The sequence below is a fragment of the Lingula anatina genome, chromosome 2 (genome assembly GCF_051362555.1).
Source record: "Lingula anatina isolate TDL-2025a chromosome 2, LinAna3.0, whole genome shotgun sequence".
NCBI lineage: Eukaryota > Metazoa > Brachiopoda > Lingulata > Lingulida > Lingulidae > Lingula > Lingula anatina.
Genome location: NC_141768.1, coordinates 6,805,691 through 6,822,637, shown reverse-complemented (window position 1 = coordinate 6,822,637; position 16,947 = coordinate 6,805,691). Strand labels below are relative to the sequence as shown.

At 35.7% G+C, this 16,947-nt stretch overlaps 1 protein-coding gene across 1 annotated transcript; it reads right to left on the bottom strand.

Moving 5' to 3' along the window:
* Positions 1-2,190: 2,190 nt before the first annotated feature.
* On the bottom strand, positions 2,191-16,851 carry LOC106171766 (ras-related protein Rab-40B). Its single transcript, XM_013552233.2, has 6 exons — positions 16,614-16,851; positions 12,386-12,440; positions 9,768-9,828; positions 9,202-9,279; positions 5,134-5,356; positions 2,191-4,732 (listed from the first exon to the last, which is right to left on the bottom strand). The coding sequence occupies exons 1-6, from the start codon at positions 16,849-16,851 to the stop codon at positions 4,494-4,496; spliced, it is 894 nt and encodes a 297-aa protein (XP_013407687.1). The 3' UTR covers positions 2,191-4,493.
* Between the last annotated feature and the right edge of the window lie 96 nt (positions 16,852-16,947).

The following is a 16,947-nucleotide window of genomic DNA, read 5'->3' as shown; positions in this document are numbered from 1 at the left end:
ACTAAAATCTGCGTAGATTATTTGAATTATCTGTACCCTAAGGGTCGTTAGGCCCTAGTCTGCAACCGAGAGTAAAGGTATTCCACCCAAATTACGACACACAGGCGGGACATATTCACTAATACCTTGGAACAAGTCCGAAAACATATCAACTTATTCCTGGACACCATGCATTTCCGAATAATATTATAAGTAAAAGTTTGGTAAAAAAAGAAATGAAAACATGGTCTAAGACATCCTCGAAGTTTTTAAAATTGAATATCACAGTATCACTATCGACGTTTAGGATCCAATAACTTTGTTAGATCTTAAGTTTAGTCAAACCCATTACCCTTCCAGCAAAATAATTTTGCATAAAATATTTTTCATATCAAAGCATAGTGTATGGCATGAGAAATGATTTAATAAAAAGGAAAACAAACATATACGCAGCACCTATTACGAAACTTTAAAAATAATCCCTTAAAACATCAGTAATTAAAAAAAATGGAGGCCCAATCGACATGAGCCATGTCAATTTTGTATTTTTGTATCCAAGCAAAAGATAAAATAGACAATGCAATATCGATTTTGCCTTGTGAGGCATGCTCATTTTGATTCCTTCCTGCTAGCTAGTCGTCTTTCCCTGCGGTAAAGGGACGGTAAATATTGCCGCTCCGTCACTGGTGTGACCAGCCACATAAGTTATCAGCGGTGGTTCAACAGTGCCGTCAACCTCGTCCACTGGTGTCCCGTAGAGCTGTGTGCTATCAGGCAAAATACACGCTTGCACCGGGTAGAACTGGGTTGGGTACTTCTCGCCATATCTAGGAGGGTCTCCTTCGTGGGGAATATGCGTATTGAATATATTATAGTCAGCTTGTGAAGCCGGTGGGGATGGACCGACTAGTTTCCTCCTCAGCGCCCCCGATATTCCTTTTACGACGATTATTATTGTAATGAATAGTGAAATAGCTGACAAACATGTTATTAGAGGACCTAAGACTGCGTAGAGATCAAACGTGTGAGTTACGTAGTATCCGACACATACTATTGTCACTCCTAACCCCAGCATGAGTAGGGAGATCACGAGAGAACAAAGGATATCGGACGTCGTCGCTTCGACTTCAAGTCTTTTGAGAGGTTTTAGAGATTTTAGTTTGTAGCCTTTTAGTCCAGCTACATGTACATTAGCACCGATTTTCTTCTTCGTTTTTGTTTTTTTCTTGTTGGCACTCTTTTCTTCAACCTTCTTCTCGGGGCTGTCTTCGCCCTTCCCAGATTTCAGGCTTAGGTATTCTTTGGCACCAGACCTTTTCTTTTTCTTGGACTTTTTATCAGACTTCTCGTCTTCGTCGGAGCTTTCACTTTTCGAGGAGCCCATTCTTGAGACGGCCGGTGGTCTCCGTTATATAGACAAATATATACACCATCAACTGTCAATACATCTTATGTTTTTGTAATGATCATCCACCTCGAACGCGTGCGGTTATGCTGCCTGTATCATCTCTTGTCTCACGTAATTAAACCTATCTCTTGAGAAATTCCCCAAAGGCAATGACATCGCAGTGGTTATGTTATGACACGGCGGCCATATTTCTCCTTAACCAGGTATGAATAATCGACCCATATGTCAATACATACGACTGATTTGTTTATCGACCTTCTGTGTGCTTGCGTAGTCAATGCATTGGTGTGACCTACCAAGCAACTAGAGCTTTGCCGTATACAGGTAAACACAAGAAGGGCATATGTACAATACGCAACGTATGCCGACATCAATCATGCTGCATGCAAGTCGTTTTGAACTTGCAAATGCACGTTAAATATATCTAATAAGCTTTAAGCCTAGATAACATTTAAAATGCAATGCCCGTACGGTGCACGAATAGGCCCTACTGCCCGTAATACCCTTTTCGTACGGCGTCTGAGCGGAGGTAGACGGTGGCCGCGCGAAGTCGCACGGATTTAAGACCATGTAATGTAGACAGACTAGGCGTAGCTTGTAGCTCCTTACGACTAAAAAAAAATCGTACGGATAATTTCATCGCACGACACCCGTGTAAATGTAATCTAGGCTTAAGCGGGGAAAGCTTTCAGTGTTTTGATAAAACGCAAAGAACAAAGTAGATGAAAGGTATTACACGACACTTTTGAGACTAAATAGAAAATTCGTCGAATACACAATGTACATACGACATACAACAAAAATGTATTGATTTAATTTTTTTTTATTTTTTAAACAGCTAAACGTGGGCCAACAAGTAGGAGCTGTCAGATATCATGACAATTTCAACGAAAATTGGCAAGGTTTCAATAAACAATATTGCAATATAGGTAACAATACTGGTAAGAACAAGACGTGCTTAGTTTCTGTTTTTGTTGGCAAACATTTCATCAACAACAAGTTTCCACTTATAATTTTTAAATTAAAATGAATTTATAATGCAGCCGATTTTATCCAAGCTCTATCTTAAAGCACCCAGAGATTGGAACCTACGGAAGTAGTTACTGTTATTAGTTGAATTGTCACCTGCCCACTGTTTATATCATCTCTACCGTCGACGTCCCACGTATAAAAGATATATTTGTACAGAACTTTTAATAACATTTACATTACTATGAAATATTTACAAATACTGAACTTATATACAAATTGCCCTTTCCTCCCCTTAACAGAAGCAATTGCAAAAGTACAATAGCCAGAATAATTTGCACAGAAACGTAATTTCTTAAACAATTGTTATCATAAAAAGTTGGGTTTCGTGTACATATTTGATTCCGACGAAAGCCTGATTGGAATATCGCTCATCTCTTTCTTGATATCTTTAAAAAGGAGTTTGCTTGTCAATTAAGTGATGTAAAGTCACAACGTTGTTCTTAAAGGCAAATCCAGTGCTCCTGTATTTTATTTAATTTAATTTGCGTTCTCCCATTTCCCACGATTTCGATCTGTGTTATAAAAAACCGATAAAGAAACAACTAGATACACCCTACATTAACAGTCGAAAACGATGTCAAGTAATGTACTAAATAGTTTAAATTAATGGTAGTCCTAAAACCACAATTTTGATGCATCAAAACACAGTAACAATATTCTGCCATGCAATAATCGACCTACTTCTCATAATAATGAAAATCACATTAAATAATTTTTCCACCAAAAAATCGTAGAAATACAAAATTTTAATGAATATTTATATACTATCCATGACATTTACAGCACGTTTTCTTAAAAACAATTTACGTATCTAAACATTTCATCATACCGTATATCTCTCACAACACATGACTAAAAAGACCAGAATCTGCTCCAAGTTTCTGGCTGGTGTTGTAACAATGATGGGAACTGTCTGGGTGCAGATTCAAATGGATGCTGCCTACGGCCTTATAGCAAGGCGAGTAATCACAGCCATAACGTTAACTGTCATATCTGACACAATTCTCAGGCTCACCAAACACAATCTGTGTCAGACCTCCACCTGGTTAACCACTATTCTGTGAGATTCATCAAAGTTGCTATAGATATATGGCGTAGGACGGGTAAGAACAATTAATACAATATCAACATCAACTCTAATGAATGGACATCAATGCTAATGGCAATGAATATTATATGGATGAATACAGCAACATGTTTACAGCTTTTTCATATATAATTTGAAGTATATTTTAATAATTCCATCAATTTTGCTGTATTTTTTTGCATCCCCCAAAAGAAATGTATGGGATGGATAAAAAGTGACAGAACTGGGGATACCCATTGTAACTGAATACAACTCACATAAATAAATTATTACATGTAAACTTGCCATCGACTAAAACATTGCAGCTAGCATTTTTCTTCCCAATAAGTGGCCACAATTCTCCCATATTGATAGATCTAGTGGCCACTTTAAACAGAATCAAGGTCAAGATCAAGGTCAAATCAAGGTGTGCATAATATTCCACAACATTATTGAGAATTGCCATTTTTGTAGCTGTATAAAACATCTAACAATACTGTACAGGGAACCCCATATATATGGTAAGTCAGCATAGCACCATGGGTTAAATGTAGCAAATATGGTCAGTTTTCCCTGGACTTTAAACATTCTCACTTCATTTATTAATATGGAGTCTGGTGCCTCCTTCTTGGTTCATGTATCATAATTTACATGACTTTGGGACCATTTTACCAGCCATTTTCACCACTAAACAAGCTCATTCATATCTATTGCAAGGTCATTATTGTTCTGTGCTGTCAGCTAGAGATGTAAACTACAAATCATCAAGTAAATAAAACTATTGTTTAAAAAATCAAACAAATTATACTGATAACTGAATTGATATGCTTACACATAAAAATATGCTCCATGAAGACAAATAAAAAAATGAATTATGAAAGTATCATCAGCTGTTCAAAGAATTTTTGGCCCATGTAAATTTTGTTTCCAAAATATAACTCTGGCAAACTTGGTATAATTTCTGTCACTGACAGCACAGAAAATATTCTGACCATATAAAACAGTATGCTAGCTGATAACACAGCTCTTTCTGCAATTTGCTGGCGGTGAGTCCGAGGGGTTCAGTATTTTGGGTTTCTTATGTTTGTCCCTATGGGTGAAACTCTGCATTCTACTCCGTGACTTGTTGGCTTGGAGATAAGACTTGAGATGGGACTTGATGGAGGTTGGAAGTGGGAGTTGCTCTATCCCATATACAGTTGTGTTTGACACTATGGTCTTACAGCACATCTCTTGAAGACTTAGCACTAGAAAAAATGAGCAGGCATATTGAGTGTTCCATTTTTTCAATTAAGCACATTGTGAAATTATAAACAGATCTACACGAATTTGCATCTGTTTTTCTTCTGTTAAGTCAAAAGAAAATTAAAGTTTTTGGAAGTTTGAAAAAAACAATTCCTGCATATGTATGCAATGTAAAGATGCAAATTTCACGTCATATGACTAATGGACTAAAATTATTGTAATATATACAACAAATGAAAACTCCTCTGAAACTGCATATTTGGGGGAAAAATGGAAAAAAGGGGTACCAATGATAATAAATAAATTAAAAAGCTGTTGTTAATATATAAATGAATAATAAATAACTGGATACAATTGTCTGAAAAAAATTCATAAAAAAACATCATAAATATTATATTGCTACCTTTATTAGGCCCCCAGCACCTGCTCATGCCATTCCTTCTTAAGGCCACCCTGGATAGCTCAGCAAATGACTCAATGATGTTGAAGTCACACAGGGGGCTGACTTCAAAGAATGCCATCCCATTCTTTACTGCATATGCCTCAGCTTCATTTTCACTCACTTGACGTTTGTAGGCCAAGTGGAGACGATTGCCAACAAGAATTTTTGGGACTCCTGGTGCATGCTGGAAAAGAAAAGAATTAACTGATAATAACTGACTAGAAGACTAGCTCTAAAATTTTGTTCAGTGCAGCAAGTTTTGGAAAGTGTGGGTGTGGCTGGAAAAAAAGAGTCATGAATTACTATATTCACCATTAGTGATTCCCTTTAATTTCCTGTACAATTCTTCAACACATATTCCACAATATGAAGACAAACATAACAACTCAATATTAATTTTAAATCTGCAGTGTTTGCCACCTATCAAAACAATTTTTAAATCATATATATTTTTACCCAATACACATCAGAACCTCAACTTTGCCCCCCCCCTCCCCCTCTGCACAAATACACTCTTTTTTTTGTTACAAGTGCTGATTAATAGCAGTACATCAAATCAAAGATTAAAGTCACTTTTTAGTGGCAACTGCCTAAAGAATAACACAAAAACAAATGAACAAAACAAGAAAGCCAATTTCAGGAGCATTTGTTTCATCCAATTTCCTGGCTTTGCTGTAAATGGGAAATTAAACCAATAAATGGGTTAGTATATCCAGAGAGTCGCAAGCAGAGGGGAAAAACACCAAATGAAATTTCTTATTTTGCTAAGAAATAGGAAGGCTGTAGGAAGAAATAAAGTTGGTGATTTTATATATATATATATATATATATATATATATATATATATATATATATATATATATATATATATATATATATATATATATATATATATTCTTGATTAGGAATGATATATATATATATATAACACAGACACACACACATATAACACATAGGACTGCTTTTATAAGAATATTTAATCATTCTAAAAGAGGTTTAAGTCATAGACACATAGAGATCATCCATTTCCTATTTGCACATAAGTACCCCTACTAAAATTAATTTTGCTTATCAAGCAAAAACCATCTTGCCAGAGTTGTAGAAACCCATCAGATAGCAAACTGAGAAAGAGATGAACAACCATCTGTTATCCCAAGCCATCCTGGCCATAAATCTTCTGGCCTTCAAATTGTAATAACCTGCCAGTAATGAAGCCGTAGTGAAAGACTCATTCCTAATCAATACTTGTGCAATTAGTCTGATTATACCCAACCGATGCAGGATATGTAATTCTATGAATTGTGAGTGGCTGCCAATTCTTTTCAGTCTGACAACAACAACTTTGTAGTGTATGTACAACACAAGTATATTGTGTACTGTCACAATCCACACAATTAATATACAACCCAAATTCAAATCATGCAGCATAGATATGAAATTCTTGGTAGAATGTTTGCAATTTCTTTTCAGTTCCATCACAGCAATTGTACAGTACATATTACAGTTACAGAATAATAAAAAAACTTAAGACATCATCAAAAGAAACCTTTGCTATTTAGTAGTCTAGTGGAAAACATAGCCCTAAACATTAAAAGACTTTAATTAACATTTATTGTATAGACAAAACATAAGACTATATCACTACAAGAAATAAACAAAAACAACCCTGATTTTTACAAGAAATTTACCAAGTAGGCGAACAAAACATTAGCCAACATTAGCATAATGAAGAGATGAATTACCAAGCCTGTATAAAAACAGTTAATCTTCCAGTGACTACTTATATTTTCTGCCCTCCCTAGACTAGAGCAATGTAAGGCCCTCAGATTTCTGCAGCTCTGGAATTTGTAGAAAATGTCTGTGCTACAGTATCTACCTTACATCTGCTGGCACTTCTGTCAGCACAAGTGGCCAGTGGTTCATGACTGAGAACCATACATGGACCACTGTCTGTCAGCACAAGGAGCCAGCAGTACATGTAAGAGAACCTATCTGCTTGCCAATATGTGGAGCAGACATATATAAAGTGAAAATTACTAGTAAATGCACATTTTCAGGGGATAATACAGAATAACCTCTTTTAGCAAAATGAAACAGCACAAAATGAATTTATATTGCTGCATAAGTGAAGATCTGAAAAAAGTTTATAAAAGAAGAAACAGAATATTCAAGTTAAGCCAATTCATTAATTTGGCATAAAAATATTTTATTAATACTGAGGATATAGTTTATTCATAAAATTGTGAAAAATCAGCGTATAAGTGTAGCTTTGTTATATTTTTTCAATGTTTGTCCCTGATTCCCTTCATAATATCTTGATCTCTCTCCTAATCCACTTTAAGATATTAATAATGCACAGCAGGAAATAGGTTTTAGCATTTAGCTCTGATGACAAACAGTCAGAGCTCTATATATCTAAATGGTGCAAGTGATTTCTGAAGCTGGTATGGAATCTAAGTCATACTTGCCTGCAAATGCAAGTGACTTACTAATCGAACACTTGGCCACATATACAATATTACTAGTACTTGGATTTTATTTATTTATTTATTTATTTATTTATATTTTGGAAGATTAAATAAAGCTTTTCGCCTAAATTTCACAACAGCATTTATTGTATGTAGCAACAGTGCATAGGCTGTGATATCCCACAGACAATGCACAGGGGTCTTTTTGTATAAAAAAACTTTAACGACTAATTATGTCTAAGAAGTATTTTGGCAAATCTGGTGGAGACTACAACTGAGAACAAGCATACACCTGGGAGAGTAGAGGAGAATGTTGAAATGGTGTATTTTCACTGTAAGTGGAACAATTTATGTTAAAAGTTACATAATATTTTTTAAAAAGCAAAACAAAATTTTGCGAGTGTTTAATTCAAATAAAACCATGCTGTTTTTGCAATACATTGAGAAGAAAGACCCCCACCCCCCAAATACACACACTTTTTAATCGTTTTATTTTGGAGTGGGGCAAGTAGATTTTCAGACCTGTTTGCCTGATAGGGTCACTGCCTGAAAAGAGCTCTGAAATAGGATATCAATCAGTTCTTATTCGACACAACATGCATTATTTACAGATGTTCATCTATTTATCATTATCATCCCAGCAAAAATTTTTTCAAAAAGTAATTTTTTATTACAAGAACAGTTTACCAGACTGCAATCAATACCAAACCAACATCTTATTAAATTTCACTTGTACACAAGCCCAAGAAAAATAAAATGATTTATCACCTATAACATAAAATTACATAGTGAACATTCAAGGGATCAAAATTGCAATATATTAATATATACAAATCCCCAGGTGGCTAGAATTGAACCTTTTCCTTTTCCTCCATGTTTCTTGCAAAACACCTCCAAAAGGCTGTGTGAACTGAAACCACTGACATTCACCCACATAACTTTAATTCAGCTATAGCCAGTCAGAGCAAAATGTATCCCTGCCCCTTAAAAAACAGGAGGCTTCCAGATATTGAAAAGGCATATTCAGTATTGCACTTAAATATGCCTTCTAGCACTACAGCTTTTTTGTCAGGATTGCAGTCTACACCATGGGGAGTGATTGAATGTGGAAGTAAACATGATTGGGTTTAAGGAGTCAGGTAACAGCAGTATTGAGTAAAAAAAGTTCCCCAGTGTTTATTCCCTTTCAGTAATCTTACAGACTCAGTACAGGTCTACTGTGTGGATACATGAACTATTATATAAGTAGTCAAAACATGAACAAACAAAACAAACAAAAAAAATGCATGTTTCTTAATTAACAAATTGCTGTGTTCAAAGCTTTTAAAGCTGTCGTTTTTTAATTAGTGTCATGGTTTATGTTATCAAAAACAAAACAATTTGGGGCTATAAACTGTAAAAGTAATGCACCGATTTTACAATATAGTAATCAATGTATATTCTAGCACTGACCATCAGAAATTTCTATTATCAGTGGCACATTAATGTATTTCCATCTTTGCACCTATTGCATGATTTATAATAGTCAGCTCAAAATTGAGGAAAAACCCCTTGTACTTACATCATCTATTTCCTTGATCCACCTGTCTATACCATCAAATGACCATTTATTTGTGATGTCATACACAAGCAAAATACCCTAAAATGAAAATAATCTCATTTTTATTTTATTCCACCAATCCACCTAAAATATTCCAGGTGAATACAACAGAAATGCATTTTTTATATTACATACAATTAAAATAACATTATTTGTCAGAATCATGACTTCAAGCATTAAAAAATTTTTTTTTAAATCTTATCTACAAATTTGAGAAACTTTGTTGGCTATTCTGAATCCACCCATCTTGACAACAAAAATAACTGAACACCATTTTTCAAAGTCAGAAAATACCAGACATTCCTTAATAATCAGCCAGAATATTGTATCCATAATCAAAGCAATTTTTATCTAACCTCGACGGTAACAGAGGACAACAACGTTTCCATTCATTTCCAAGTCAGATAGCCTGATAACCTTTTTGCCATTTCAAATTTCATTCACATTTAATCAGACCAAACATGAGCCAAACGAGGTTTGAATAACATCCCAGATATTTATTGGGCTTAATATAAAAGTAGGCTTACCTGGGCCCCTCTGGAGTAAGACCGGAATATGGTACAAAACCTTCCCTGGCCTGAGGTGTCCCTGAAGAAAATAGATTTTCAAATGTTCATGTGATCATTAACACATTTACATGGTCCCAAAGTGGGGCAACATTGGCCCCATTCACAACAGCAGACTATCTAGTCCGCAGATCAAATATGGTGACTCACTTAAAAGCTTGCCGCATAATCCCTTGAAAGACACTGAATAGATTCCCTGCAGGGATTATGCAACAGGCATTTAAGTGGGTTGACCATATTTGATTCGTGGATCTGTTAGTCTGCTGTTCTGAATGTGACCATTGATCCTCAAGTGTATGAATGATTGATTGCAGGACCTCATAAAGACACCGCAAATGAGGATGTACAATGCAGATCTTTTTGTAAACTCAAACTGTCTAATGGAATAATGGTGTCATTGTAACAGTCATACTAAGCCTGAGGAATTATCTACAATTTACAGTTATGACCATCTCTGATATCTAAGGACCTTCAACATATTGTTATATTCTGGTATCACTGACTGATCTGTATAAAATGATAATACAGTACATTGTAGTTTCTTTTCCTTATCTTAAAAACATCCTTGGTTATCTGCAATGTGCATTGATTTGCCCTTTGATCTATTTTGTCAAATTCTTGAGGCCAAAATTTAAGAAGGTAAGTTATGCCAAATTGCAAAACTTGAAATGTTTATATTATGTATAGACAGTTTAGTTTAAAAAAAATAATGGCCATGCTGTAAACAGATAGAACAACACACTGCTCATTTAATTTCTGTCTCTGAATACAGTGACACACAAGGTAACCAGTGTTACCATGTTCCACTGGGGACTGCCTTATTGGGATCTATGAAGACAGTTTGGAGATTCCACATATTAATACAAACCTAGTGAGGAATAAAATTTCAGTCGACCACACATCATTTTTCTAAAAAATATTACATTCAAGTTTAAAAGTATCTTTACTTAGGATCCATAATGCCAAGCCCAAACAATATATACAGAAGTACTACAGGGCTCCTTTATCAATCAGACCAGGTTGATATTTAAGGTTCTGGGGCACTAGATTTGCCATGAAAAAATTCTTTGCAAAGAATTTTTCACTTCTTTTTAAAATGTGAGGAAAAAGTTGATATTAGGTTGAATAAATCACTTGCCAATGTGGGCTTACAGAGGCAACCAGAGTTGGTTTTTACTTGTTCAATGATTCCGTATATTTGTCTCAGGCAACAAGACAAGGTTTATTATCACACCCTGAAAGTCCTAACATTTAAAGGTACGTGCAATATAACCAAACAACAAATCCTTAGCCCAAAATGGTATGTTTTCACAAAAATAATACAAAACAACACAAAAAATTCCAAGCCAAAATATTTTCCACTCTTTACTTGCAATATTACCAAATAACAAAAGAAATTCCACACCAGAGATGATATGCTCACTGTTTACTTGCCAACAAAGGGGAGGAACAGTATCACTATATTCGAGGTCCTGTTCATCATGTCAGGTACATGATCACCATCATTGTTCACCTTGGCTCATTATCGCTACCAGCCTGCTTTACTATGTAACACAGCCTGCATTATGTCTGGTCTCTCAAAGCTCTCACTCTTTCTTAGCCTTGAACATTACAATTCAGACAAGATTAAATAGACCTTCTGGTACTAGTTTCGTATTATGTTAACATTCAGCAGTGAGGGATATTATAGAAAATGGCACTCAAAGCAAAATCAAAAATATTTTTAAAAAGACACTGTGGCAGATTTTTTCATTAAAAATAATAAACTGGTGAAAAAATGCTAGTTATTTTTCTTTACTGTTTTGAGCAATATGCAAGCACAAGCAATTTGTCCACTGTGAAGCTTCAGAATCTGATAATGAGAAAACCAAGACCAATTAAATTTAAATTACTTCCATCATTTAGAAATCATCGTTCTCGCATTTGTTCTTATGGTGACAATACAGGCAAACACAGGTGATGGCTAGGTGTACAGGTGTCTGTTGATAAATTGTTTAGGCACATGCAAAACTGTACTTTCTGTGACTACTTCACTGTCATTTTTGCAAAATTTGACACTTTTGTTACAAATTCTACTCCCTTGCATCAGTCCAATTCCTCTTTTGGAAATAGTTTTTTTCTAGCACCACCAACAAACGTTGTTTTGGTAAATATTAATATAAAATTTGTTTTCAGTAATTAAGAAATTAATGATTTATAATTAGCTTAAAAAATGGACCACAAAAAATAAAAAGATCAGAGAGGTTTTTGTTGTGCTGTAGGATTTGAGATCTATGTTGTCTGGTTATAATGCAGTATCTGACAATGTTTTCCCAATATCCCCCCTTATTCACTTTCGTTCTATCTGAGAGTCGAATAATATAACAAATGGAAGTCAATACGAGAGGGGAGCTAGATGGGGCAGGTATCAAGTATCAGATTACATTACACTGACTACAGTGTCTAGGGAGTCTGCATCAAATAGCTAAGTGACTGGAAGGAGAGCGTTTTTTGGAAGTTGGGATCTAATGCTACACCCTCAATAGATTAAAATCAAACCTGGTGTGAATACGTATTTGAACTGGCCTGAGCATGCTTACCATATCTGTAGCTTGACCCTTTTGCCATCTAGCAGGATGGTGGTAGTCTTGTAGCCTGGAGAAAGAAAATAGTGCCCATGAATTTTTTTGAAAAAACACAGGTTTTCATATATTATATCACTCACTAGTGTTAATGCACAAAACTGGCAATATTGGAAAATGCTTTACAGGGTTTAACTCAATTACACAAAAAATATTATATAAACATCTATCTAATTTCCTTTAGCATGGGAATTACCAAGTAACTAATTGATATAATCTTACTTGGTAATGTATCTTTATTTCTAAATAAGCCCTGTTTGTCACTACTGGGACACACAGTATTGATCAGTTTAACAAGTAACATGAACTTGGAAGGAAAACCAGAGAATGATGAAAATGTATTATTTATTGAACACATTATTTCAGCTTCTAAAACATTCAGGAACACAAGAGTAATTTAATTAATTCAACCACCTGGTCAGTTGAGATGTTGTTTTTTTTTTTTTTTTGTTTGTTTAATGACCAAATTTATTCAGGTAAACATACTTTTATCTATTCACCAATTAAATTACTGATGACATGCTTCCAATGTTCATAAAATAACCCATTTTGACAAACTACTCATACAATGGCTAAATAAGATAATTGAATTAACCAAATATCATATTATGGTTTATCATAAAACGAACAATTTATGCCCTATGCACTCTTTATGATAAATTTGATGCCCTACTTGTGAATTGCATATTTGCTTTATTATCAGAAGTTATTTTTCCTTTTGATAAAGTTTTCAATTCAAGCCTGTAAAAATGCTGCTGGGTTTGACTGAATCATTTATACCATGCTCCTAACCCAGAGCATTCCAGCCACAGCTCTCAAAACAACCAAGTTTAATAACAAGCATTCCAGCCCTCACACAAACAACATGGCTGAGGTTGTTCATACCTGAGATGGATGTTAAAGACAGGAAACAGGGCTCAGAGAGTGTACTAGTACCTGGACCCAGACTAGAAGTAACTCATAAGTACAGTCACTGCATGGGGTGGAGTTAGTCACACTGGGTGATTTACTATTATCATTCAACTACTCTCTCTTTGTAACATATTTTATGCATACATCTACAATTTGATTTTTTTCTGTGATGAATTAAAATGATGCAATAAAAACATAAGAAAAAATTCTGATGTAATTGTGGTTATTTCTTTTTTGCCCTCAGCATCAAATCAAGAACATATATATATATTTTAGCTGATGAAGGTCACTACCTTCCAAATTACATGTGTAACTGGCTAAAGAGTATTTTATGGCACTTTTAAAAATATGATTGGTTTTAAAATACCAAAATTCAAATAAGTTTAATCCCAAAAATTTTTTAAATAGGAACTACTAGTATATTCAAACACACCACCACATTCATTACTGCCATATACATATATATACAACCACCATCTTTTCTCCAGCAATGGCAAGAATTCTGAACACAAGATATTGAGTCAGTCGTCCAGCTGCATGGACTAAATCTATCACTCAGCAAAGCAAGGTTGGGCCGGTACATGACACTTCAGATACATCTTTTAGCTGGGTTAAATGAGATCGCAGTTAGGGTGTAGTGTGAATACCTAGGCCGAGTGGCGGTGGTTGGTGGAGAGGGATTATCAAGGTTGCGGAGAAGACTGAGCCCTGTCTCTTCACATTTGTAAGCTGAGTGAAGATCACTTCCCTAGAGGACCATTACTCAGCCGACATAAGATTGAAATTGATTTTCTTTCCACTGTTTATTTCACTTCTTAACTCAATCAGATGGTTTCTACTTGAAGATTCATAACACTGGCTAAGGTGGTAATTACATGCATAGGTTAGCAGCAGAGGTAATATACCACTAAGTATAACCCACTGCATATTTGCCATTTCAAAATGCTTTTAAGTGTGTAAATGTAGGAAAGTCAGTGTAGCATCAAGAACACAACCAATTTACCATGTTCTTAGTCAATCTTTTTTTCACTCTACTCTCCCCATAGAATCATGTTGTCGACGGACGATAAAATAACCCTGTTACCCACAGAACCAAGTGTAATTGTAAGTGTAATTTTAAACTATGATTAATATACATTGCATTCTTTAAAAATTTCACCAACTTACATACATAAGGTCCAAGGATAAATTTCAACACACATATTCATAAGGGGGGGGGGGGGGGGGGGGGGGGGGGGGGGGGGGGGGATAATCACCACCCAGCTACTACACTGCTTGAGAAAAAAATCATGACTTACAAATTTCATTGTCTCCAACAGTACTTCAACAAGGAAAAAATGTGACAAGTAATAAAAAACAAATTGCTAGTTTCACTTATCCTTGTGCAATAAAGAAGAGCACTTTATCTTCTATGTCATTTTCTAACGATGGAATGGGCTGTGAAGATATCTTGTATATAGTTTGTCCTTCCATATGCAGCCATAGACAGCTTGGACAAGGGGCTAACCCTTACAAGACTTCTTCAGTGACCATATGGTCAGCTAATGACCACTCAATCTATAACACCTTCATAACAACCGAAAGTCCTGGGGAAATCTTGTTCCACTCTATAAAAGGTAAATAGTTTTTGTTTTCTGTGGCAGTGTTTAAGATCTTAGCATTTGGCAAAAAGATTATGCCTCCACATAAAACACATCAGAGACAATCTGAACCCATAATAATATTTCTACTTCAACAAATAGGCCAAAAATTAACCAAATAAATGTTGGGCAAACCAACAGACATTAGTCGAAAAAATAAAAAAATTCATTATCAGGCCTACCCAACTACCAGACTCGGCACCGAATGATCCTGAATTCACCGGTAGATCAGACCACACTACCCGTTTTCAAGGTGTGTGTCAGATCGCATTACACAGTATCAGACGTGACACCGCTCTTGCCTTGTACGCAATGTGATAGTGACGATTCTCAGCGGGGTTAAAAAGCATTGCATCACCACTCAAAATTTGTTCAGGGTATGATACTGTGTAATGCAATCTAACACACACCTTGAAAACAAGTAGTGTGGTCTGATATACCGGTGAATTCAGGATCATTCGGTGCCGAGTCTGGTAGTTGGGTAGGCCTGATTATACAAGTTCCCACTACCAGTCATACTGTGACTACTTATTTTAGCCTGCTAGCACTAAATGACTTTCTCACCATAAGAAGCCTATCTAATCCTTTTGTCCTCCCACCCAATACACAGTACCGAAGTACCCAAATTAATTTGGCTTCTAAAAGTTCCAATTGATGATCAAACAATAAGGTGAAGCAGTATGTTCTGAGGGCGGCTATCACAGTCTGGTAATTTAATCTTTTTTACTTCCAAACTGAAACCATCATACAGTCATGTAGCATACAAAGTTATCCAAATAATACAGAGATTGAAACAAAATACCACAAAGATGACACAGAGAGTTCCTTTGCAGCAAGTCTGAATTCACATAGTCAATGATAATGACATAATAGCATGGCTTATATCACATTAAAAGATAATGTGAATACAAGCATTGACAAATAATATTATTCTTAAAACCAGCATTAGATTTTCATAAAATCAATTGACTAATCAGACACTTCATGCTAAATTACAGAAAGGAAGGATGGAATGAAAACTTCAACTAAACCTAGAGGTTACATTCAAAAGAGTCAATCAAGGAAAACATGTCACGCATTTTCTGTTTTGACGGCTAATAAGTTATCACATTAAATAAAGTCATGCTCTGTTATTTGGTACTCAGCTGTTCTGAAGTGTGTGTTGCTGGGAAAGAGCTGGAATGGGGAGAGCAATACAGAAGTGGCACCCAAAACAGGGTCAATAGACATCAACATTATATGGGTTAAAATATAAGGTAACTAAGACAACCAGAAAACTATTTCTGTCTGCCACTGTTTCTTATCCCACTCTCCTCCAGACCCCGTGAAATCTTGCTTAATTTTTTACCAAGTCACGAGACTGTGGATTCTGTCTGATGATTATCATTTCAAATTACATAGAAACATTTGACTTAAAATCTAAATCCTTTTTATATCTTCTTATATTTCTACTACTTGCTGAGTTGGGCAAGGATGGGTAGACCTCAAAAAATGCCAAATAACAAGAAATAACCCAATAACCATAGCTGGAGAGTGGATCTGCCAGGCAGAATGCAGTCATAGTCTAGCTGGCGAATGCTTAATCTGCACCCTGTAAAACACACCCACACTTCCCTAATCTTCTGTATTCTTACCACAATAAGGTGACTCCACGGAGCCATCCTCCATTTCGCTCATCAATTCTTCTTTTCCTACATCTGCATCTCCCACTAGGAGAAATTTGAGCAGGTAATCATAGGGCTTGGTCCCCCTCATACTGGGGGTGGGGGACAGACTAGCACCACCTGTGGCACCATTAGATGACGGAGAGCTCATAATAATCTTGAGTTCATGATTCTGTGAGCAGATATGCTGCCGACTCGACTGACCCATGCAGCAAACACGAAGTCACTGACTCTCCGCAGTGTTCAGTCAACAAAACAGTGAATGGCCGATCACTGCTACCTTTAGGGCCGTTTTACGGCAAAA

Excerpts from the sequence above, each read along its gene's own strand:
- LOC106171766 (XM_013552233.2), bottom strand. The coding sequence starts at position 16,851 with ATGGGTCAGTCGAGTCGGCAGCATATCTGCTCACAGAATCATGAACTC. Across the intron at positions 9,829-12,385 it reads AGGGTCAAGCTACAGATATG|GGACACCTCAGGCCAGGGAA; the intron begins GTAAGCATGCTC and ends TATTTTCTTCAG. Across the intron at positions 9,280-9,767 it reads CTTACTCCAGAGGGGCCCAG|GGTATTTTGCTTGTGTATGA; the intron begins GTAAGCCTACTT and ends TTTTCATTTTAG.